Below are 25823 nucleotides of genomic sequence, written 5' to 3'. Positions count from 1 at the left end.
CACTATGTCGACCTCTTTAGTTCATTTCCTGATATCAAGTAATTAATAACTTATTTATTCATTTTCTTTGTCGGACAGGGTTTGGAAAAAGTTCATCAAAGAGGTTGTCGGTGCACGGGAACCAAAGCTAAAATGGTGGCCACCCAGGGTAATTAAGTAGTACTAGCTACGTCCGCGCATCTCTTTAATTCTAGTTTCAATACCATTATCATGCTTGATTATTATCTGATTAAATTATATTCTCGTAAAGTGCATGAAGTAGGAGCCGGGGAATAATTTATGTGCATACTACATTTGCGAGAACATTCGCTTTATGAACAAAAGGAGCATAGATGCAAGAGATCTTTCGGTACGTAAACACAATTCACAATTCTTTTTATCGTGATCTAGTTTATATACACACAACTAATGTATTCATATTGATCTCCTTCTTTAAAGATGATGGAGATGCAGGATAAGCTCCTACCAACGGACCGCATACAAGCACCTCAAGAGGAAATTGCGGATTTTTGCTTGACCAGATCATAGCTCCCGACCGAGAATACCATTTCACCTAATGCCTGCATGTAATTATTTGCAAATTGTAGGAGAAATTGTATATACTAAATTGTATATATATATATATGTGTGTGTGTGTGTGTGTGTGTGTGCATGGTCGTACGAGAAATTCTATAATATATGATTGGTTCCATGAGAAATTCTATTATATATGCATAACGTGTACAGTATATAGTAGCGTAAAATATGTTTGAAATTAAAAAGAATTAATGGAAAAACACAAAATGAAAAGAAAAAACAATAAACCCTAACCCCTAAACCTTTAGTCCCGGTTGATGGCACCAACTGGAACTAAAGGTCCCCAGTCCCCGGCGCGCGCTGCTGGCCACGTGGAAGGGATTTAGTCCCGGGTCGTGGCCAACTGGGACTAAATGGTGGGGGTCTTTATGAAGGAAATATGACCTAGAGTCAATAATAAAGTTATTATTTTATTTCCTTATATCATGATAAATGTTTATTATTCATGCTACAATTGTATTAACCGGAAACTTAATACATGTGTGAATACATAGACAAAACAGAGTGTCCCTAATATGCCTCTACTTGACTAGCTCGTTAATCAAAGATGGTTAAGTTTCCTAGTCATAGACATGTGTTGTCATTTGATGAACGGGATCACATCATTAGAGAATGATGTGATGGACAAGACACATCCGTTAGCTTAGCAGAATGATCGTTTAGTTTTATTGCTATTGCTTTCTTCATGACTTATAAATGTTCCTATGACTAAGAGATTATGCAACTCCCGAATATCGGAGGAACACTTAGTGTGCTATCAAAACTCACAACGTAACTAGGTGATTATAAAGATGCTCTACAGGTGTCTCCGATGGTGTTTTTTGAGTTGTCATAGATCAAGATTAGGATTTTTCACTCCGTGTATCAGAGAGGTATCTCTGGGCCCTCTCAGTAAAGATCATCACTATAAGCCCTGCAAGCAATGTAACTAATGATTTATTTACGGGATGATGCATTACGGAACGAGTAAAGAGACTTTCCGGTAACGAGATTGAACTAGGTATGGTGATACTGACGATTGAATCTCGGGCAAGTAACATACCGATGACAAAGAGAACAACGTATGTTGTTATGCGGTTTGACCGATAAAGATCTTCGTAGAATATGTAGGAGCCAATATGAGCATCCAAGTTCCGCTATTTGTTATTGACTGGAGATGTGTCTCGGTCATGTCTACATAGTTCTCGAACCCGTAGGGTCCGCACGCTTAACGTTCGATGATGATTTGTATTATGAGTTATGTGATTTAATGTACCGAAGGTTGTTTGGAGTCCCGGATGAGATCACGGATGTGACGAGGAGTCTCAAAATGGCCGAGACATAAAGATTCATATATTGGAAGGCTACATTCGGACACCGGAATGGTTCAGGTTGTTTCGGATAAGTTTCGAAGTACCGGGGGTTACCGGAACCCCCCGTGGGAAGTTATTGGGCCTCATGGGCCTTAGTGGAGAAGAGAGAGCGCTGGCCAGGAGGTGGCACGCGCCCCCTTGCCCCAATCCAAATTGGACAAGGGGAGGGGGCGGCGCCCCCCTCCTTCCTTCTCTCCTCCTTCCTCCTTCCCCCCTTCTCCCACTTGGAATAGGAAAGGGGGGGCCGAATCCTACTAGGTTTGGAGTCCTAGTAGGAACCCCCCCCCCCATGGCGCGCCTCCTCCTTGGCCGGCCTCCTCCTCCCCCTCCTTTATATATGTGGGGAGGGGGCACCCAAAGGCACAACAGAAAATCTCTTAGCCGTGTGCGGTGCCCCCCTTCAGAGTTACACACCTCGATCATATCGTCGTAGTGCTTAGGCGAAGCCCTGCGCCGGTAAATTCATCATCACCATGACCATGCCGTTATGCTGACGGAACTCTCCCTCGGCCTCAACTGGATCAAGAGTACGAGGGACGTCATCGAGCTGAACGTGTGATGAACACGGAGGTGCCGTACGTTTGGTGCTAGGATCGGTCGGATCGTGAAGACGTACGATTAGATCAACCACGTTGATATAACGCTTCCGCTTTCGGTCTACGAGGGTACGTGGACACACTCTCCCGCTCGTTGCTATGCATCATCTAGATAGATCTTGCGTGATCGTAGGAAATTTTTTGAAATTTTTCGAGGTGACGATGGAGACACTAGTGCAGAACCGGGCAATAGCACCGGTTCGTAAGGCCCTTTAGTGCCGGTTCCATAACCGGCACTAAAGTGTGGGCACTAAAGCCCCCCCCTCCCCTTTAGTACCGGTTCAGCACGAACCGGTGCTAAAGGGCAACCACGTGGCACGAGCCAGCTCCAGGGGCCGGGAGCCCTTTAGTACCGGTTGGTAACACCAATCGGTACTAAAATGTTTGGGGGGTTTTTTGGTTTTATGATTTCTTTTACATTTAATTTTGTGTTTTCCATTTTAATTCTTTTTTGCTTGCTGGTATTTTACGATACTATACATTGTACACGTTATGCATATATATATATATATATATATATATATATATATATATATATATATATATATAAATGTTAGAAGTATAATTATGTTTAAGTTAGAGATTAGGAGTTAGAGATAGGATTGGTTTAAATCATGTACGACTTGTCCCCTACTCCAAGTCTCTCTCACATATTGTACTCTATATATACCCACACCTGGGTCAGGTCAATACAACAACAACAATATTCATCCATCCTACAATTTCCACATGGTATAAGAGCGGTTTGTCTAACGACGCCGATCCTAGGACCTTTCATCAAAGATCCGATTAAAGATCCGATTAATCTCCTCTCTCTCCGGGGGCGCGGCACCCAATCGGTCAAAGATCCGATTGGTTCGGTAGATTAGATTAGATGAATTCTTGAAAGTTCGAATTTCCAGTAGATTAGTTTCCTTTAGCCACAAATAAATCCCACGATCCAGAAGATCCGGTGAAATCAGCGCAGAAATAGGAGCAGGGGCATCGAGTACTCCATCGACTCCGGCGGCCACGTGCGGCATCAGCCTTCAGACGACGCGCCCATAGAGACAATCCGGCACGACGCTCAGGTCGCGCGATCCAGAAGGCAGCCGCCGCTGGTTTCTTTCGCAGCATACGAGATCCGGTCTCTTGCGTTCGTGAAGGCGCGACATCCAGATTCTACGGCTGCACGGTGCGACTCAAGGCGGTGCTCCCTCGGCAGCCGGCACCAACATGCATGTCATCCGTGGCGCCTTCCCACTGCGATCTCGCACATGTCCCAAACCGATCGAAGCAGCAACACAAATTGTCCTCGACGGCCGAACGACAACGGCGCCACACGCATCCTCGCCCGATGCAAGCATGCGACGGAGATGGCACCATGTACCACCGACGCATCTGCATGCCCTCGTACAAGAAAGAAACAAAAGCCCACGTGCTTGCATGTGCTACGTCAAGCCTGCGATCGGATGGATTTGGCCACACGTCTCTACTTCACCCCGACGCGCCGCAACTCCTTCGGTTTTCGCCATTGAAACTCCATCAATGTCGTTGCTTCAGTGACCATCGCGGACACAGGCGCCTCCTCTGCTACAATGACGACGACGCGACCTCCGACTTGCGATTCCGATGGTTGTATGCAACCGGCGCTACACGTGCGGGAGCACGGGAGGCCGAATATCTGCACGCACCGCATTGATCCCACCGCGCAGCACGGCTGTGCATCGATGGTCTTCTGCACCGGAGCTTCTTCAGCTATTCTCCATCGAGCTTCACTGGGATCCGGCTCCACGCGTCTCCAGCTTCATCGACCCGCGCGACTCCAGCATCGGCATCTAACGGACGCGTCGTCAAGCAACAGCAGTTCTGCGGCACATCTACTCCTGCACGGAGAGGTGCAGCCAGCCGAACACATCTACACCGAGGCGGCCTGATGCAACTGCATGGACATCTACACCATCGATCGACACCTCGCATCAACCCCGCGCCGCATCATCAAACTGTACGACTACGCCAGGCTAGAAGCCAATATACTTCGTCGAGCACGTCTACGAGAAGTGATCTCAACATGCACCACCCACACGCCAGGCCGGTGTGGAGCGAGATGCAATCTTCATCGCCTTCTCCAGCGCGACACCGACATCGACACTTGGTTGCCGCAAGGGACGCCTTCAAGCGACACATCGTCGACATGCCGCTGTGACGCCATAGCCGACACTTCATCGCCAAGGTCTTCATCAACATGGTCTTCACCAACATCATCGTCAACACACCGCCGCCGCCTCGTCCACAAGATGGACACCTAGCGTCCTCTGACAGACTTTTCTGCAAGGCGCGACCTCGACGACAGCAATGACCGCGTCACGACGACGGCATCGACCGCGTCATCCACAACTACAGGACTACATCGACACGGCGTCACTACAGTGACGACCCTACACGGCCACACGGTTCTGGCAAAACCGATGTGTGCTCGATGGGCTTCCTCCGGTCTTGGCAAAACCGGTGGACTCATCGCCGACGACACCCTCCGACATCCGCGCGGTGCGTCGTCCACGTCTGCAGCTTCGTAATAGCGCATTTTTTTTGCGCCTCCAGCTTTGTGCGGCTTCATCATCCACGACGACCACACCATCGACCACGACTACCTCGACCACGACTACATCATCATGATCGGCTACCTCGACATTAATGGCTACGTCTACAACAACTCATCGGCAACAACTCCAGTCAACAGCGTCCGCCTCGTCACTTGTGTCCACGACACTCCCGCTGTGACTGCGGGAGGGAATAGAGGAGAAGACAGGGAAGGCACCAGAAGGGGACGCAGTCACCGCCCTAGGTGCCGACCCATCAGCCATCAGAGACGCAGTTGATGATGGTGCAGCGGAGAGGACGGCGGAAGCGCAAGACTTCAAATTCAGTCGCAATCGTTCGCTTCACTCACGCTACGACTGAGGGGGAATGTTAGAAGTATAATTATGTTTAAGTTAGAGATTAGGAGTTAGAGATAGGATTGGTTTAAATCATGTACGACTTGTCCCCTACTCCAAGTCTCTCTCACATATTGTACTCTATATATACCCACACCTGGGTCAGATCAATACAACAACAACAATATTCATCCATCCTACAATTTCCACAATAAATAGAATTTCTAGTAGAACCAATCATATATATATGATCAATGTCTCACAAACCACCATATTAATTCACACATACACACATGTATAGCTATATACAATTTCTCCTACATATGCATGTTGCCTTCGGAGCCAGTGGCATTAGCCTAATTGGTGCCTTCGGAGCACGATGACAATTGGAAGTGGTTCATGACCTGGTCGATGCGGGCGGTAGCGGGTAATAGTATTCTCCCTTCGGATTTATGACCTGGTCGAGCAAAAATCCCGCTATTTCCTCTTGAAGTGCTTCTACGCGCTCCGTTTCTAGGAGTTTGTCCCGCACCTCTGTGAACTGTTAAGAAGGAGATCAATATGCATGTGTATTAGTTGTGTGACTAGATATCGATAATGGTGTAAAAATTGTAAATAGTGTTTTGACAAGCGTACCATTCCTGTCTTTGAGATCTGCTCTTTTCGGACGCCATCATGCGAATGTTCTCGCAAACGCAGAATGCACATAGATCAGTCCCCTGCGCCTGCTTCAGGGCCTTTACGAGAATGGAATTTAATTTGATCAGATAATAATTAATCAAGCATGATAATTAAAGAGATGGCAGCTAGCTAGCTAGTTAGTACTACTTAATTACTTACCTTGGGTCGAAACAATTTCAGCCGTCGTTTCCATTTGCCTGGAGTAACGCTGATGAACCTTGCCCAAGCCCTGCCCGCCGACAAAGAAAATGAATAAAGGGGTTATTAAATAGTTCATATCATAAAATGACGAACTAAATAGGCCGAGATATATAGTTAATAATGATTGAAATTACCTATTGACTATCCCAAACAAGATGTTATAGTCACTATTTGCTTTGAGTAGTGAGTCCAGTATTTCAACTGTTCCAGCGTCAACTTTAATGATACACAAGATCCAGTGAAATCTGCATGCACACACGTTTGCATGTCTTAATTAAGCGGGCATATGTAAGCAAAAACATGTAGCTAGCTAGTAGGCAAAAACAGAGAATTTGTAGTACAAGACAGTGTGACTCACTGGAAGTTGTAAGGAAGTAGTATATCTTCATTGTATTTGAGGCGCTTCAAGAACTCTAGCATGTTGTCCTCTACATGCTTTTCATGATATCGATCTATTTTCCATGTGTATTCATTAACGGTGTTTGGGTCAATGAACCCAATGCCATAGCGTCCACCTTTTTTCATTTCATACATCTTCATCCTGCATAATACCACAAAAAAGAATATAGTGAGGATAATTACAGGTAATGATTGATCAAAAGGATCACTACAGCTGGCTTTAGACTTAAATTACAGAAAGAAATCACTTACAGACAATAGCAACTGATGATAGATTTGTCACACTTTCGGAACTATATAAAGCACTTTCGGAAAAGTGAATATGAAATGATAAATAATTAAATTTCGATCTCTATGGACCAAGAAAACGCTATCCAACTATTCTTTGCCTAAAAGTAGAGCAATTGTAAACTCCTAAAACTGAAACTACATTAATCAAGGGATAACAACATTTACATGTCCAAACAAAGTGTGTCATTGATGGGCTATAGGTTGTGCATAATTGTATATAATTTAAGAAAATTGACTCATCAATATGATTATTCACTCTGTTAATTTGAATGACCTTATTGCTGGTGACACGATATACAATGGGTTAGAATTCAGAAATCAAGTGCTTACCTCAGATAGATTTTCTCATGCCATATATCATGCTTTTACAGCTTTCTCTCAAGCATGAGCTTCTTTTCCACCACTACTTGATATGTTAGGAAGCATTTTTTAGATAAAATTCCCTACAGTAAAGATATCAACAAAAGTGATCAGTCAAATAAAAATCAATAGTCAACATAATATTTGAGTTGACAGCACGCTGACAATACCAAGCTAGAAGCTACATCAAAATTTAATTGTCGCACAAGATATATTTTGGGGCGTTGGTGCCTAGCAAACGTGTTGCATGCATTGGAATTTTTCACTTGTGAGCCAAAGTGACGCATAACAGACCTTGGGGGCATTGCTATTGTGATGGCATAAAGTCAGATTAGCCAAGTACCAACTGAAGACTCCCATTGTTGGTCAATGTGTTTGCAAAAAAAAACCTTTGCAAACTGCATTGACTCTCTGCAAAAAGATAGAGAAACTCATCTCGGTTCTTCACAGGCGAAAAGATAGACACATGTAGTCTACAAACAAAATAACTGATTGCTGGATAGCAAGGATATTCCTAAATTCATGTGTAATCCTATATAAAATAAGTTATGTGCAGGGGCGTAGCTATGTAGAGCTAGCCGGTGTCACCGGCACCGGGTCCAATTTGAACTTGCTTAATGTAATCCATTGATTTAGTGTGTAGATCATTGAATTATTTGATATGTAGGCATGCATTCTTCTACGTGAACACCGGGTAATTTCCAATCTAGATCCGCCCCTGGTTATGTGATAGCATCATGGCAGGCAACGTGATTTGATGTCAAAGAAGAGGCTGTCTGGAGTGCTTTGCTGCAACAATCTTCTTCAAACAAGCATGCGAACATACTCACAGAATAAACAGATCGGAGGGCATGAGCCACGGCGTCTTTGTAATCTGATTGTTTTAGGGCTCCTCAAGTGTTAATCAGATCTTCAAAATAAGTACTCACAGGATAAACAGATCTCGGTTTCAAATCATCCGAAGAGAACATGAGGGAACGAGGTGTGGGGAAGTGGTAGCGGAATACCTCTGGGTACCTACTGGAACAAAATCACTAAGCGCTGTCGAGCGGGATCCATAGCCCTGGACAATCACTGGATCAGGAGTGGGGGGGGGGGGGAAGCAAGACGATGGGGTGGGTCAGAAGGAGGTGGGAGGGGGGAGACCTTGCATGTGCCGCGTTGTGGTCGGGCGGTGGCGACGATTCCTGGGTACTACATCGTTGCAGCCGCCGCGTCGCTTGCAAATCAATGGACAGCCGGGAGAGGAATGGACGTACCCGTAGCAGCCAACTCGACCGCCACAGATACCTAGCAAAGGAGGCGAGGCCGCGCGGGGAGGGCGTCGATTGAAGGGAGGAAAGGGGTGGCCGTTCGATGGTTGTTTTGCCTCGTGAGGTTAAAATGGGCTTCGTTCGAGACTAAGGGCCCAATTAACCACAGGCCCCCATTTTTGCCGTGGGAGTAGCTGCCCATTCCAGTTGCGGGAAGTGTTGCGCTAGAGTTTCATCGGACGGCTGAAGACGTCCAAAACTATAGATCTGATGGTCGTGGCGCCGATGGCCTGAGAAGGCTCGATTAGTGCGCAGTTTTAATATTTAAATGTATTTTGTATATAGTCATACGTGCTTGCATCCCGTGGAAGCGGAATGCTAATAGAAATCTAAGGGTAAGTAAGGCGCTCCTTTTAATAGAAAACAGGAACAAAACATTAACACATATGAATACATGAACTCCTTAAATTACAGTCATCCCCAGAGTGTATCCCAATTATTGTGGGTCTACGGTTCAAAACAATAACAAGTGCATATAATTTGTAGGTAAGATCATAAACTTCAATATAATTGCAATAGAAAAATATGTTCATTTGAAATCATGGCATTCAGGCCCTAGTGACCAGCATTAAGCACATCAAAGTCATAGCAACATCAATCTCAAAATATAGTGGATACTAGGAATCAAGCACTAACAAATTACCTCGATTACCTGAGAAATCGCATCCATCTCCATCGTCGTTCAGCAAGCCTATAAAAAAATTACTCACTCCGATGATGAGCATCATGAAATTGTTGATAAAGAAGGGTTGTTGATGACGACGACGTCGAATACCCCTCTCCGGAGCCCCGAACGGACTCCAGATCAGCCCTTCTGATGAAGAACAAGAGGTGGCGGCGGCTCCATATCATATAACGCGATAATTCTTTCTCTCTGATTTTTTCCTTGAGAAAACGTACCTATGAACTTGAAGGTAGGACAAACGAGGGCTCATGGGGCCCACAAGCTTAGCTGGCGCACCCTGAGGGGCGCGCCCACGAGCTTGTGGCTCTGTGGTGGCCCCCCTCCAGTAGTTTTTTGCATCAGTATTTTTTTATATAGTTCAAAATAATTCTCCGTGAAATTTCATCCAATTATAAAAACTTTTTATTTATGCAGAAAAAAAACACCAAAGTAGCTTTGCTGAAAACAACGCCAACTCGGATAATTTCATTCAAATCATGCAAACTAAAGACCAAAACAAAAGCAAAATTATTTTAAAAAGTAGATACGTTTGAGATGTATCAGTTGGATAGATGCTCGAGCCGGCGGTCGGGCAGCTACCCGCTCCTCCAGGACATCCTGATGTATTAGGGCACTGCCTCCTTCACCTGCACTTGGACCGGCAGAGGCAGTTGTTCTCGGGCGCGCATCGAAGGAAAAAGGAGTGGCTGCATGTGGGGCGAGTAGTCCCGGCCATCTCCGGCTCGGCCCTGTCGGCCCACCCAGGCCCGGCCCTAAAATCCAGGGCCTAGGCCCGATGGGCTTGCCCGTGGGCTAGGCTTGGGCCTGATTTTTTAGCCCACCAGCAGGGCCTGGACGGGCTTGGGCTTGGCATATTGGCATTTTAAGGAAGAGGCCTGGCCCACGCCCCTAAGCCCTAAGGGCTTTTCAGGGCTTTTTACTAGATGGGTCGGGCTTGGGCTTGAAAAGTAGGCCCGATGGTAGGGCCTGAGCCTCAGTTTTCTGCCATGGGTTTTTAAGGCCCGGCCAAAGCCCGACCCAGCCCGACCCATGGCCAGGTATAGGGGCGAGTGAGATGGCTATGACGTGGAGGGAGGTGCCGGGTGTGACCGCACAGTATCCGGGCGTTTAGGGAGGGAGTGGGGTTCAGTTGGATTAATTTTTTTTACCGCGAGGGACATTTTGGACGTTTAGGATAACAAAACTGGGTTCGGCAGCTGTAGATGCTCTCGGGTTATGCCCATACCTAGCCAGACGGGCCGGCCCGGCCCGCCGTGGCACGTTTAATAGCCGGGCCGTGCCGTGCCGGCCCACGGGCGCAGCTCCTTGGCCCAGGCATGGCCTAATTTGTAAACGGGCCGGCCCGATGGCCCGTTTAGCACGCTGGGCTGCATATTTTCACCCTATTGGGCTGGTTTTATTGGGCTATATTTTACGTATACATCTATAAAAAAAAATCTGAAATATATATAAAAAAATTAAACGGGCCGTGCCGTGCCAGCCCGCGTGCCCAGGCTCCAGGCCCAGGCACGGCCCAAGGCGTGCCGCGTGCCGGGCACGGCCCGTTTAGCCCGTGCCGTGCCTGGCCGTGCCGGCGTGCTTGCGGGCTGGCCTGTTTGGCCCGGCCCATTTGGCCAGCTATAGTTATGCCAGGCATTCGGGGTTCTTTCACAGGTCCGTCCTCTCCATCTCCATTCACTCTAATAAATAAAAAATCCGTTCTCTCCGTAGTTTGCGACTGTTATTGCGGAGAAGAAGAAAAAAAAACTTGTTCCACCTCCCGCCGCCTCGTCGCACCCCGGATCTCCCTCCACAGGCGGCGGATCCTCGTCGCCGTCGGTGGGCATCCTCACCACCGACCGGTGAACTCTCCTACCCCCGCACGCCTTCTCTATTTCATCTTCTTCCTACCCCATCTGCTTCCCTTTCTTTAACCCTAACCCTTACCGATGGGATGCAGATCCGGTCCCGTGCTTCTAGGCAGGTCTGTCCCACGCCGTCCTCAACGATGCCTCCCCGCCGCAGCTCCTCCGCCGGACACAGTTCAGCGGAGTCCAGCAAGGTATTTTCCTCTTTCCTCTTTCGAATCGTCCACTCTCTCTATTTGCCCCCAGCAGCTACTTGGTTTCTTTTCTATTTTTACATGGCTGCTACTCTCGTGTCCATACTGCTATGATTTACTGATCTGACACATGTAGGGGTTGTATTGATATTAGATTCTCAATTTTTCCTAGTTTATGTATTCCTATTTAACTTTTCTACAGGCGTCACAATCAAGTGGAAGTGAATCTACTGGTGCCAGGAAAAAACAGCATGGTCCGATTTCCATTCCCTACACCCTCCATCGAGGTTATCTAGACCGGTCAACCAGATTGGGCTCTTCGTTTCTGGAGATGCCTTCTGGTCAGGAGAATATCAAACTGAATAAAGAGAATTATCCACAGCTTGTCCTCGTTATAAAAGATAAAGATGATAATCAAAGAGAGTGTCTAAAGATAATGAAGAACTTAACTCACGAGAATGTACTTGGAGTGTATTTCTGGGAAGAGGTTGAAAATGAACCGTATATCCTAGTTCATGTGGAGCCTTACACAGAATCGGTTTCGAAGATCGTTGCCAATGCTAAATTTCTTGTTGAGCGAATGACAGAATTGGTTCCATCTCCAGCCTTTCAAGAAACAGTGAGGTGCTCATGCTGACATCTATCAATGAATCTTGAATTATATTTTTGTTTTATCATTGTGTATAAGTATAACTAACGCTGTAGTCTTGCATTCTTTTGTAGTGCAATGATTGCTGCCTTGAACTATATTATAGAGAGTGGTTACTACCATGGGAATTTATCATGGCAGACGACTTTGTACCATCAGATCGCTAATAAAAGAGTAGTCAAATTGGCGAACTTCGAATGAAAAGGTAAGATCATCATATAAACCTTGCTTTTAGCCAATAAAAAAATTGGTAAGTATACAAGCTTTTGGCTATGAATGTTCTCTGCTTTCTGAGAAACAAATTTTAGAATAACATAGAGTTTAATAACATGACTGCACAATTTGATGTCCTTGTGAAACAAAAGAGAGAAAAATGGTTGTTTTTTTCACGTGCTAGAGTTAGTGGGCAAATTTAGTCTCTTTGTGCTGCAAGGACACATTTTGGGACTCTGCCTTATCATGAACTTTCATAACTTTGAAACTAAAATTGCTTTGGTGGAAGCATATGCACTAAGTTGAAAAATCAGGATAAAAACGATGTCAATATTTGCATTGGAAGTATCATCAGTAGCATGGCATTTTTTTCTTCTTTTTTGGTTTTCCTGCTGTGAGAGCTTTGAGGCTGTTTGGTTGGGAGCCCCAGCCTGCCAAGCCAAATAATTGGCGTTGACCAAGTGTTGAGGCGTCGCTTGGATTGCAGCCCATGTTTTGGGGCGCCAATGCTCCCGTTGCATCTGTAGTTCATTTTTTACGCCAACAGCGGGCGAGACGCAGGCGGCGAAAAGCTGCGCCAAATTTTTGGCTCGCCCATGCGTTGGCAGGGCTAGTCTGGGCGAAAACCAAACAGCCCCTTCAAGCCTACATGTTTCAGTGTGGTTGATTTTAGCTCTAAATATCATTATATATTGGACAGCATGTATTCATTGAATCGTTCTTGCTCCACTGTTAAGTTATGATGGTAATTTTTCCATCTCAATCAGAAAGTCATCAAAACCCCTATGCATCACTCATCCTCAAACCAAACACTGAGATGGTTATCCCCAACCATATATCATCCTTTGAACCAAACAAAATAGGGGCTAGTCTCACCCATCCAACAAAACTGAAAAAATGGCTATCCCCAGCGAGTTGGTTGGGGATACCCATAACCACCCTAGCCCGTCCCTTGAACCAAACGCACCCTTAATGCGCCATTTTAGCCTGAAAATAGTATACAATCTACAAAAGTTATCTGCATGTTTAGTTGCTGGCTGGAACTCATATAACATTTAGTTTCTTACCATGGTTACCTCTTTTCAGGTCGTTCTTTGGAGCAATGCCAGTTGGAAGATTATATCTCTCTGGGAGCCTCTCTTGAGTGGGCATCTCAAAAGGTGAAGAAGGAGTATGATGCTTGTCAGTCACACACTTGCTGCATAATAGATGACCTCGCAAAGATTTTGAAATCTGTTACTGTGTAAGTTGTTGGGTTGTGCTAAACTCTATAACCTTCCTCTTCTCATGGTTCTCTAAAACTGCTCTATAACCTTCCTCTTCTCATAGTTATCTAAAACTGCTCTTGGTGGAGCACATGCTTTTGGTGATATTATTTGTGTATCACGATATATTGTGTAACTGTTTATACATTTTCAGGAAATCTCTGCAGACAATGAAACTTCAGCTCAAAGATCATGAGTTCTTTTGGGACAGCAATATGAAGAAGATTTTCTTTGCCTATGATGTCCCCCAAATCTTCAAGAATGATGCAGTTAAGCAAAAATTTCAGGAATCTTCATCTATGCCGTCATTACCATGGACGACATCATGGAAACCTGGTGTGATACCTGATGAGCTTATGAAACATATGTTGATTTACCGCGGAGAGCATGGACTTGCACCATACGATGCATACAATGTGGAAGAGTTTCTAAGATTCATTAGTGGGATGTATTCTCATGAGAATGAACTCAGGCAGAAGGTAAACGAAACTCAGATTTTGTTGCATAAACGATTGTTGTTGCATAATTGCTTGTTTTGTTTTTCGTTGCAGATTCCTGGCCTCGTTCTTGATGCTGTAGTTCAGGAGATGTATCCGTGTTTGTGGTATGATTTAAAAAAAGCCATGCGAGATGCCAAGGAAGAAGCTGATAATGCCATGGCAGTGGACAATTAATGAGGTACATCTTCAGTCTTCTTTTAAACATTTTTTAATGGATGGAAATTTTACGGACAATTCTTAGTTATAAGGAAATTAAAAGAATAGCAGTGGTGGGATTTTATTCAGAAGAGAATATGTACTCTTGAGTTTATTACCAAGATATATATACTTATCCATGGTGGCTACGAAGGTGTTATCATCCATTGGGTGTTGGTTTGGTAAGAGGGATGGGTGTATGTGATATGTCTCATGTGTTTTTATGTGCAGGAGTTGATGCACTAAATACCCACATGTCAACCTTAATCTTTTCTGTGAGAAGTTCATTTCCATCTACTTGGGAGCCTGCCAATCTGATTATGTGTTATATTTTATTGCAGAAAAAGTAGCGGTGTCTCACTCCCTCCCAGGGTGCCAAGCCGCGTCTCTACCAGCCCGCGGGAGGAAAGGCCCCTGCCCTGCCCTGCCTTGCCTTAGGATGCCGCAGTCTTTAACTTAGTTGCTGTCTAATTTAGTTAGTTCATCTCTGCGGGCCAACTGTGTTGAGTCATGGAACCAGAAGATGGTATGGACCAGTCCGTCCTTGCTGGTTTGCCAAAGGATCTCTATCTATCTATGTTGAACTCTGTTGCTCTCTGAAGTTTAGGCAGTGTGTGTCGTCTGAAACAAGTGTACGAAATTCATGCTCTCCGTGCTATGTGAATGCCGCACTGATTCAGAAGTCTGCCCTATTTTGTTTGCTTGCGTGTTGGTGTTGGTTTTTTTCTTTCAGTGTTTGTTTTTCCATGCTATCTATGCTTGCTAGCACTATGATGACTATGATGCATCAACTTGGGATGGAACCACTCACTCTGTTTTGGTCCTCAAAATTTGGGAGAGAGGTTCTAGTGTCTCCCTCCCACGCATCATCAAAATGTATATCTTTTTTTGAATGTATATGTGGCACTCCTTGGTGTTGGTGTTGGTTCTTCTTTCCTCATTTTGCGCCTTGCCTGCTACCCGTTTTGTTTCTCAGCAAGTGTTATTGTTCACTTTGCGCCTTGCCTCCAATCCATTTTGTTTGTTTCAGTTTTCCCCTGCTTATCTGATCAAAACAGTCAGCCCTCTCATCCTTGTGTAATTGTGTTGCAAAACAGGAGGAGGAAACGCACTTGATGTGCATGAGCAGAAAGATTCATTACTGACCTGACCGTGATATAATCTCGGAAGGCAGACTTGTTCTTTTCTTGATCAACATATATCTCTATCTATCCATCTTGTCTCACTGTCTCTCCCTCTTTGTGTTGGGTTTTGTTGTACAAAGTGCAGCGGCTGACTGAAGCATCCTGTTTATAGGTGACGTGCACCGTGGAAGGTCTAAAATATCATCTAGGCCTTCCAGCCACGTGCATTGCTACTTTGCATCACGAACGCACGCAAGGAAGAGATTTGCCGACACAAATAGAATATATAGAGTATTTCCCAACACAAATACATTTAAATGTTAATAACAGCTGGCCTCTGAATCTTTATTACTACGTGCTGTACATTTGAAGGTAAATCTCTGTTACAAACAAGGAACAAGTTACCACGGCCACCAACGCCTGGAGCACAACACAAAATCACATCAACTCCAGGAAACTCTGAAAGATAATACAGTTACAACATTCTCAGGTAGCAGGCACCGTCTCATTCCGGCCTCCACTCTCTGCTTCTACCGTCTAACATCATCTCGACTCGACACATAGAACCAACACAAGTAACAGGGCAACACAGGTAACATCATCTCGGCATATAAAACCAACACCTTCTCGCCTCCCGATGCGCTTAAAGAACCAGAGAGTTTTCGTTTGCTCGCCACAAAAGGCGCCACCGCTTCCCTTTGACCTTCTTCGCCACCCTCGGCTTGGCCTGCAACTTGGCCACCAAGTTGGCAGGGTTGCTCAGCACTGCAGCAAACATACAGTTTTTTTTTTTGCTACCAACAAGCACAGGGTCAGCTGGGTGCAACAAGAGCATACAGGAGCACAGCAATGTATCCTAACAGCAGCTCTCTCTACGCACAACTTAATAAAAAGGTCAAAGCAGCAAACAGGAGGAGATATCAATTGGTCCAGCCCTAAACCATGAGGCAACCATGTATCCTTCCGACCATTGCAAGGCCTCAATCTCAACAGCAGCTAATATAGAGAAGAAGAATGGAAACAAAATAAACCCATTTGATATGAACATTTATGTGCTCGCTTAATTACTAGATAAATGAATGAATGTCAGAGTTAGAGATCATTATTGTTCCATTATCCACAAAATGAAAAACTTTTGATTTGTTGAATGCAGTCTGAATTCTAACTATGCAAAGGCATCGCTTGATTGACCAACCAGGTCTGACTTACAGTATCAAGTCCAAGCAATTAAATCCCTACAGTTTTGGCCCTTAATCATACAGATCAAGGCCACGGTTTTCATGGAAAGAAAAATCCTAGTTCATCATGTCGATAGCACTGTCATGGTACAGACAGCAGGGTAACAATACTCAACTGCGTGAAATGCTTACTATACAAAGAGTGAAATGCTTTTGTATTAATGAATTAGATTTTTATTACTACAAACCAAATGCAAACTATCTGTAGCAAGATGTGTTGCACTTGCAACTATATATGCTGCTGCTAGTACACGCCGAACCCAATTGAAGACACAAACTAAAATTGAACGCACAGATTTGATTTTGAATCCAAACAGGACTCAGAAGCAGCACTAGAAGCTGATTCGTGCCCCTGAAACAAAGCCCTCTACCTGTCATGCTACTGCCTGGGAAGAAACGAGAACCTACAGATCTACAAGGGAGAGACAGACAAGCTTACGGCTGGGTTTGTGTGTGGCAAGGTAGCCGCTGCTGCAGATGCATGGTCAGAATTGCCTGCACAGAAGGAGTGACTGTTAAAGTTAACCATTTGATTATCCATCACCATTACCAAGATTTTACAGGTTGTTAAACTCGCCTCTCTCTCATGGGAAATTCCAAAGCAGGCACCAAGTTGATCCTTGTGGTCAGCAAGCCCCTGCAAGAAAGTTTTCTTTCGGTTACAACCAATCAATCATCAACAAATAAGTTTTTACCAGTAAACGAAGCTTAATTAAAAAAACATCAAGGAGATACATCACATCAGTACAGCTGGTAGCCAAAGAAGATTAGAGGGTTTCTCTGATTGATTTGGGTTTAACCAGGTAATAAAACCAACAATGCATGGTTGTGTTAGGATAGGAGAAGGAGACTAAAGAGCAATAGGAATGAGATAGGATAGGGAAGGGAGGGTGCTGCTCATCAATGAGGGACACGGTGGTGACGGATTACCTGCTGGAGCGGCGGTGACTGCCACGGGAAGATGGTTAATCGCCTGCAGGGGCAGAGAGGAGCTCCAAGTTGACCCTCGTGGTCAGCAGCAAGCCCCTGCAGAAAAAAATATTAATCATCAACAGAAAAAGTTTACCAATTCAAACCGCAAACTATTAAGTAAAATGCAGTCTATCATTCATGCTTGAATCTGTTGACAAATGAAACAATCCTTCCATCCAGGGATAAATTAGAAGACAATGAGCAGTTGAGCAGGACAAGCAGAGTAAAGGACATTAATTAGAGGGAATGTGATAGAATCAAAATAAAATCAATGATTAACAAGCATGAATCAGGTTCAGTCAGATAGATTAATGGGATCGTTTGCGATTTATTGAAACCGTAAAACCGTTTTTAGTTGAGAAATGAAACAATCCTTGCATCCATCGATGAATTCCATGTTGCATGATGAGCAATTGAGCACATGCAAGGACAGAGATAGTATATGTGATTGCGATGGATGTGGAGTCGCTGGAATCAATCTATCTCTATCCATGATGAATGAATCATTAATTCATTACTAAACGAGGGACTGCTGAAGCCAGGAAGCCCAATTGCATAGTACCGGGCATCTTTCAGTAGACAGGGAAAGGGGAAGGGGGGGGGGGGGGGGGGGGGGGGGGGTTGAGATGGACCTTGAAGGGGTGCGTCCCATGAGCTCTGCAGGAATGTGCTCCTCCGGCAATGTATAGCGGCGGCCATCTTTCCTGGAACCAAAGAAGGGAGGCGTCCGGGTGAGTAGCAGGTATAGTTGGTCGGCCGGCCACAGCAGGGAGTCGGTCGCTGGTGATTGATGTTGGATGTCGTCTCACAAAGAAAGAGCGTGGGGAAGGAAAGCAAGGAAGCAACCGGGAGAAGATCAATCAGGGAGGGCACGGGAAGGGATGCAGAGCAAATCGAACTGAAGGAGCGGACCTTGGACGAGCGTGGCAGCAGGGGAAGGGGGGGGGGGGGGGGGTTGAGATGGACCTTGAAGGGGTGCGTCCCATGAGCTCTGCAGGAATGTGCTCCTCCGGCAATGTATAGCGGCGGCCATCTTTCCTGGAACCAAAGAAGGGAGGCGTCCGGGTGAGTAGCAGGTATAGTTGGTCGGCCGGCCACAGCAGGGAGTCGGTCGCTGGTGATTGATGTTGGATGTCGTCTCACAAAGAAAGAGCGTGGGGAAGGAAAGCAAGGAAGCAACCGGGAGAAGATCAATCAGGGAGGGCACGGGAAGGGATGCAGAGCAAATCGAACTGAAGGAGCGGACCTTGGACGAGCGTGGCAGCAGGGGAAGGGGGGGGGGGGGGGGGTTGAGATGGACCTTGAAGGGGTGCGTCCCATGAGCTCTGCAGGAATGTGCTCCTCCGGCAATGTATAGCGGCGGCCATCTTTCCTGGAACCAAAGAAGGGAGGCGTCCGGGTGAGTAGCAGGTATAGTTGGTCGGCCGGCCACAGCAGGGAGTCGGTCGCTGGTGATTGATGTTGGATGTCGTCTCACAAAGAAAGAGCGTGGGGAAGGAAAGCAAGGAAGCAACCGGGAGAAGATCAATCAGGGAGGGCACGGGAAGGGATGCAGAGCAAATCGAACTGAAGGAGCGGACCTTGGACGAGCGTGGCAGCAGGGGAAGGGGGGGGGGGGGGGGTTGAGATGGACCTTGAAGGGGTGCGTCCCATGAGCTCTGCAGGAATGTGCTCCTCCGGCAATGTATAGCGGCGGCCATCTTTCCTGGAACCAAAGAAGGGAGGCGTCCGGGTGAGTAGCAGGTATAGTTGGTCGGCCGGCCACAGCAGGGAGTCGGTCGCTGGTGATTGATGTTGGATGTCGTCTCACAAAGAAAGAGCGTGGGGAAGGAAAGCAAGGAAGCAACCGGGAGAAGATCAATCAGGGAGGGCACGGGAAGGGATGCAGAGCAAATCGAACTGAAGGAGCGGACCTTGGACGAGCGTGGCAGCAGGGGAAGGGGGGGGGGGGGGGGGGTTGAGATGGACCTTGAAGGGGTGCGTCCCATGAGCTCTGCAGGAATGTGCTCCTCCGGCAATGTATAGCGGCGGCCATCTTTCCTGGAACCAAAGAAGGGAGGCGTCCGGGTGAGTAGCAGGTATAGTTGGTCGGCCGGCCACAGCAGGGAGTCGGTCGCTGGTGATTGATGTTGGATGTCGTCTCACAAAGAAAGAGCGTGGGGAAGGAAAGCAAGGAAGCAACCGGGAGAAGATCAATCAGGGAGGGCACGGGAAGGGATGCAGAGCAAATCGAACTGAAGGAGCGGACCTTGGACGAGCGTGGCAGCAGGGGAAGGTCCATCCATGGCCAGGCCATGGCGTCGTGCGGTCAGGTAACGTGGCCGAGCAGAAGCACTTGGAGCTGTCGATCTGGGGAGCCCTAGGATAGGTAGGAGGGAGGGAGAGAAAGTGAGGGTGAGCGGTGCAGCAAGCAACAGGAGGAGCAGATGGGCGAGAGAGGCGGACCTTGAGGAGGAGCGCGAGCTGGATCCATGGCGTCTTGTGATGAGGGGAGGGGAGAGAGCGGAGGCGGGAGACGAGGTTGCCGGCTCTGGGGGAGAGGCCGGGGGCCGGCGGCGAGGTGATTGGCGGAGGCGGCCATGCGGGGGGAGGGGAGGGGAGGAAATGGGGATTTTTTTTTCTTTTTTCCTCTTTTGTTTTTCTACGATTTCGAAGCCGAAAACTTTGAATGGGAGCGCGCACGTCGGGAGCGAGCGGGCTGACCACCAAAATATTCGCTACATTGTTGAAACCCAAAAAAGTAAGTTCATATTTCACCCTCAAATGTGGCTAGAGGGACAAATAACCCCAAAATATGAACTTCAATCAGGTATGATGATTTTGACCCCAAAATCTTTAAAACAGAAGCAACAACAAACTCACCTTGAACTGAATGGAGGCCGAGCGCAACCCTGAACTGTGGCGGATTTGAATGGTGGCGTGTGGTTTGGATCGCTAATGGAGCGGCGACGGTGCAGGTGGCTCGTCTGGTCTGGTGCAAGCAACAACAAGTAGGGCGATGCCACGTCAAAAGTCATTGCCTACTCATCCTTTAAAACCAGCTAAATTCTCTAAAAAACAGCAGCAAAACCACTTAGGGAAAGATCTATCCGGTTTTAAAGATTTTGGGATCCCAATTTGGAGTTCAGGGGGTTATTTGTCCCTCTGGCCACCAAGACGGACCCTCCGACGAAACTGTGGAAGACCTTGTTAGTTCTTCTTTCCATTTTTTTTTGAGGAACTTTCGGTCTATTAGTCTTCAAGCATGGTAATACAACGAACATAAAAAAAAACATTCCGATTTGTAGTCCATCTAAGCAGGCCCGTCGATGAGGGGGGCCAAATTGGCCGACCGCACAGGGCCCCCCAAATCGTGGGGCCCCCAATTGGAGAGAAAACGTGAGTTTTTTTAGTTGGAGAAAAAACGAGAGGTAATCTGCCTGTGTGGCGCCCGCTACAACTTGAGCCCTAGGTGGTGACCCTCCCCAGTCCCTCACCTGCGCAGACGCGCCGCCTATCATGCGATCTGCAATGAATCCACGGGTATTGGTCTGCTACAGATCGTCGCTGGCGTCCGCTCTCCCTCAGTCCAGCGATTCCCGTCCTCCGCCTGGCTGCTGGGCGCTGGCCTTGCCTCCGCTGAATGGAGGAGTTGCTGCCCCTCCAAATCTGGTGCTGGTCCGCCTCGGCCGCTAATCACTGGGTAATTTACTGATTCTTGCACTGGGAGAAGCAAACGACAATAAAAGGAGGTAATAGCACGGCAGGTCCATGAACTTGTCTTGCATATGATACTTTGGTCCTAAAACTTGTAAAAGCTAACTATCTAGTCCTCAAACTTGTCCTAAAGGTGCAAATTTGGTCCTGGACGAATCAGATGCAGCCATGTGGAGCCAGCTCGGCCGAGCTGGTCAGCGCCGTGCATTTTGCATTTAGCCCCCTGCCTTCTGTCGATTTCAACCCGCAGTATACCTCGTGGCTGTCAAAGGATATCACCTGAAGTGTCAGGTCAGGCTCCTCGTCGGCTTGCCGCTGCTGCCCAAGCCCCAGGTTGTGGCCGGAGTGGAGGAGAGGGAGCACGCCGGCGCCCGGCGGTGGTGGCTTGAAGCTGTCGGGGCACCCGAAGCTGACCGCCTCGTCGCCGCCCATGAGGAACGGCATCGCGAAAATATAAAATAGCACAGCTGCACCGGGGCCCTCTCTATCTAGCCATCCATTCTACGCATCGCGATTCGTGCAAACACATTTTTCTTTTTTGTTTCTCTCTGAACATCTCTACAAGTTGATCCTGTCCTGGCCGGCGGCGAACACTGTTGGAATCCATGGGTGCGTCCGGGTGCGCGGACGCCTCGTTCCACTGGAGCAGCGGTGTCGAGCCGAGGTTCATCTCGAACACCTTCCGCACCACCTTGTCCCTTCGATTCGCCGGGTCACACCACGAGACGCAGAGCATGAACAGCCTGGACGCGCAGCAGACCAGCGCCGGCGTGTAGTCTCGGAGCCGTGGCGGCGGCCGGAACGTCTGGACGACGGACCATGAGCCGGCGTCGAGATGCTAGGCGACGAGCGTGTCGGACTCGCAGTAGACGTAGAACGTGTCGCCGCAGACGGCGCCGGAGCATGCCAGGCCGACGTCGGTGGGGAACCAGGCGATCTCGACCCATTTGTCGGTCATCGGATTGTATATCTCGCCGGCCACGAGGGGCTCGTCCCATGGCCCTCGGCCACCCACAGCGATAAGAGCTTGCCTTGCCTGAGCTGGCTGTTTCTCTTGCTTGGCAACCTTGCCGTGACCGTGAGCTGGGCCAGTGGAATCGGTGTCCTCGTTCAGTACATCCCTGAGACGGAGCCACCGGAGTGAGAGCCCATGCGGGTCCTCGTACACGGCGGAGGTGCCTCCCAGCCGGAACTTGCCGCCGGTGTTGGCGCGCCGGATATGCTTCTCGACGCGGGCGTGCACAAAGCTGCGACTGGCGGACATCTCAAACTCCCCCAGCACCGGCCGTGACCGGGCCGGTCGCGCCGATGAGGGGGCTGGACACAATGACTACCTTCTACGTCTTGGTCTTTGACAGAGCCGGCGCTCGACCCCTCGGAGCGGCCGTCGACAACGTAAAACTCGTCCCCGACGCCCACAACGGAGAACAAGAACCTACCTTTGAGCGGGGTCGCTCCGACCCGGCGCCACCAGTGCGCATCGAGCGCGTGCACGGCCGTGGCGGCGGCGGACGCACCCCAGCCACCGTTCGCCTCGATCCCCGGACAGGAACAACCAGGGCGTCGTGGCCGCGCGCGGCCCCTCTGTGGGCAGGCAAGGAGCGAGGCCAGCAGTTTATTTGACAAAACGTTAGGGGGGTATCTGCAAAATGGCCAGCAATGACCGGACCGGTCCGGCTGGCTCCACTTGGCTGCTCCTGACTGGCCCAGGACTAAACGTGCACATCTGAGACAAGTTCGAGGACTAGATAGTTAGCTTTTGCAAGTTTAAGGACCAAAGTATCACATGCAAGACAAGTTCATGGACCTTCAATAAAAGATGCACTTGAAGTTTAACTGACATTGCTGTATGTGTTGATTTCTGAACTGATGTCTTTGTTAGATGAAACCCGGATTGATGTATATTTATATCAATTTTATTCCATGAAACCCGAATTGATGTATATTTATATCAATTTTATTCCATGAAACCCGGATTGATGTATATTTATATCAATTTTATTCCATGCAACAGAAAAATAAGATGAAGACATATTTTCATTAGTGACCTGCAACAACAGAAGTGTCTACACACTACACATATGGGAGGAATAGATGAGGCAAACTATTGCTTTGATATTCTTTTGTGTCCCTTATTATTATTTGTACCTTTTTTTTTCATGTTTAATCTATTTGGTTCCATTGCTAAGCATTGAGTTTCAGTTCTACATATATTGTGCAATCTAGTAAATTTATGTATGCTTTGGCATGAGGCGTTCCTTGGCTAGCGAGGTATTATTTGGCCAGTGTAGATATTCTTTGGATACTTCTTTAGTTATACAAATTTAAGAAAATTTAGGATCCCATTTTGCATTTCGTCCCGGGCCCCCAAATTCCTGGAGACGGCCCTGCATCTAAGGACGACTACAAGTATTGAAGCGAGTCGAAGGCGTGCCGCTGTCATCGCCCCTCCCTGTACAGGAGCTAGGCAAAATTTGTTGTAATAGACAGTCAGGAAGTCGTCGTGCTAAGGCCTCATAGGACCAGCGCACTAGAACAACAACCGCCGCCGATGAAGAGTGACGTAGATCGAAAGGATCCGACCTGAAGACGCACGAACGTAAACGAATGACGACCAGATCCGAGCAAATCTACAATCCATGCTTTTCTTGCACGTAAATCTACAATCCATGCTTGTAGATTGGCTATTGGGTGCCGCTATGCATGATTAGCTTGTCGCCGTCTAGCCTTATACTAGATAGAAAGTGCGGCTTGCCGCACCCCGCACCCCTGGCGGGTGAGGTCATATCCAACCTAGCAACCATCCAACACAGTAGGTCACGCTTCAAATTTGATAGATTGACATCATACCAAAAGCAATGAAGAATTGCAGCATATAATAACCTTATTTACAATGCAGTGACATTATATCCAACTTGGTAGAACACGATTCATATTCAATTCAGGCTGTTACCTGAATAGCAAAGCACGATAGCAGCACCCACCCAGTCCACTACTGGTTACACAATATATATTCCACAGATTGAAGGAAATATAGACCATTGATTCCATCATTAGAATTTCTCAAAGAAAGTATAGGAGGAACTAAGCACTAATAGGAGTAATAGTTTGGTTAATTACATCACTTTGAACATGTCATAGAAAATGTCACATGATATACCAAAAGCAAATCCTAATGGTTTTCAAGAACATACACACACATAGATGGAATGGCAGAAGAACAACCCAAAAACCTGAAGGGCTGTGACATGTTATGTACGGCAAAAGAACTGAAAATCCTGAAGACATGGTATAAAAATATGACAAAACACCACCACATCAATGTCAAGCAAAAAGCAAAACTGTTTCTTAACAGTATATGATACTATATAAAATATCTATAATCAGATATAGTTAAAAGAAGTACTGGAGTATGCTAGTGGAGTACTCAAAGTCCTACATTTCATTCAAATCGGGGCCAAACCCCCACAAAAATCTCATCTTTTCTGCTAAGTACTTCGATCTGGACGTCTCAGCCAGCGGGGATCTCCTTGCTCTGGACGCACTTCCTCGCCAGCCTCTTCTCATCCTTGCTGGCTTCCTCGGTGCCCCACTTGGTTTTAGCCTTGCCGGCAGCGACGGGCTTGGACTTGGCCTCCCACTTTCACTTGAGATCGAAGTCGTCGTTGTTGGGGGAGGCGAGCTCCGCCTCCCACTTAAGCGCCTGGCCCCCACGGTGCACCTTCTCCTTGGTCATCCACTTCCAATTGCGGCCCCCTGGGAGGCGGTAGCTTAGGTGTACTTGCGGCAGGCCGGATGCGGCCCTCCGGGAAGCCGGCGGCCCGGGCAGAGAGGGCCGCGACCTAATCTTCTGGATAGACTGGTGTGCATACATGATTGTGCATGATAGAACTATGTAAGCATGCACTTACAATTAAAGTACCTGTAACACAATCAGAATAAACTGTCGTAGAGCAATGTATCAAAATAAGGGGGAAAATTCAAACTGATTAAAGGCTAAAGATACAGAATGATTCAAGGCTAAAACTGATTGAAGGCTACAATAGGAATAAAATGTTGCAAAGAAATGAACCAAAATAAGAGCAATGAAGTTCAGATAGCAGGACCACTGACTGGCACAGTGCACTGGTGAGAATGTGAGATAAAGGATAATAGAAATGATATGATTATTTTAGATAAGGAAGTGCACAAATGAATGCTTGTTGTTTAGTTAAACACATGCATGGCAGTATCCTATATTTCTATTTACCTTCAGCCCTTACTTTTCTATATTTTCTCTTCAATCAATATAAACTTTAAGCCTGATAGCATATTCTACCATCCAATTGGCTTGTTCAGCTTGAATACTCCATATGCATTTGGGCCGGTTTTTCTATATACTGCTCGACTAAAACTATTGAACGGTTCTGTTCATACATGTCCCTTTTTTGTTCATACATGTGTACTGCTTGACTAACAATATTAAACGATTTTGCTAATACAGGTTTTCTTATTTCTTCATACAGGTTAAGAAAGAAAGTGACATGTGTGCCTAATTATATCCTTGATATTTATTTAGATC

General features: G+C 46.9%; 1 protein-coding gene, 2 long non-coding RNA genes and 1 pseudogene across 3 annotated transcripts; 1 reads left to right on the top strand and 3 right to left on the bottom strand.

Annotated features, from left to right (window-relative positions):
* The first annotated feature begins 11029 nt into the window (after positions 1-11029).
* LOC123072719 (uncharacterized) lies at positions 11030-14917 on the top strand. Its single transcript, XR_006435333.1, has 8 exons — positions 11030-11210; positions 11309-11410; positions 11613-12034; positions 12134-12264; positions 13359-13515; positions 13692-14016; positions 14089-14215; positions 14574-14917. It is a non-coding gene; the product is annotated as an uncharacterized lncRNA (long non-coding RNA).
* A 2249-nt stretch (positions 14918-17166) lies between these two features.
* Positions 17167-18492, bottom strand: LOC123066901 (uncharacterized). Its single transcript, XR_006431471.1, has 3 exons — positions 18199-18492; positions 17525-17620; positions 17167-17231 (listed from the first exon to the last, which is right to left on the bottom strand). It is a non-coding gene; the product is annotated as an uncharacterized lncRNA (long non-coding RNA).
* Positions 18493-19427: 935 nt separating this feature from the next.
* On the bottom strand, positions 19428-20154 carry LOC123068058 (vegetative cell wall protein gp1-like). Its single transcript, XM_044490564.1, has 3 exons — positions 20012-20154; positions 19815-19925; positions 19428-19606 (listed from the first exon to the last, which is right to left on the bottom strand). Exons 1-3 carry the CDS (start codon positions 20145-20147, stop codon positions 19428-19430), a joined length of 426 nt encoding a protein of 141 aa, XP_044346499.1. The 5' UTR covers positions 20148-20154.
* Positions 20155-21746: 1592 nt separating this feature from the next.
* LOC123068057 (F-box/kelch-repeat protein At5g42350-like) lies at positions 21747-24998 on the bottom strand (annotated as a pseudogene).
* Between the last annotated feature and the right edge of the window lie 825 nt (positions 24999-25823).

The sequence above is a fragment of the Triticum aestivum genome, chromosome 3B (assembly GCF_018294505.1).
Source record: "Triticum aestivum cultivar Chinese Spring chromosome 3B, IWGSC CS RefSeq v2.1, whole genome shotgun sequence".
Lineage (NCBI taxonomy): Eukaryota > Viridiplantae > Streptophyta > Magnoliopsida > Poales > Poaceae > Triticum > Triticum aestivum.
The sequence above is the reverse complement of the archived record's forward strand: the minus strand, read 5'-3'. Positions and strand labels throughout refer to the sequence as shown.

Bases quoted from the DNA above. Each gene is read 5' to 3' on its own strand.
- LOC123068058 (XM_044490564.1), bottom strand. From the start codon at position 20,147: ATGGCCGCCTCCGCCAATCACCTCGCCGCCGGCCCCCGGCCTCTCCCC. The intron at 19,926-20,011 runs GTCCGCCTCTCT...TACCTATCCTAG, and splicing joins AGCTCGCGCTCCTCCTCAAG to GGCTCCCCAGATCGACAGCT. The intron at 19,607-19,814 runs GTCCGCTCCTTC...CTTTGGTTCCAG, and splicing joins TGCTGCCACGCTCGTCCAAG to GAAAGATGGCCGCCGCTATA.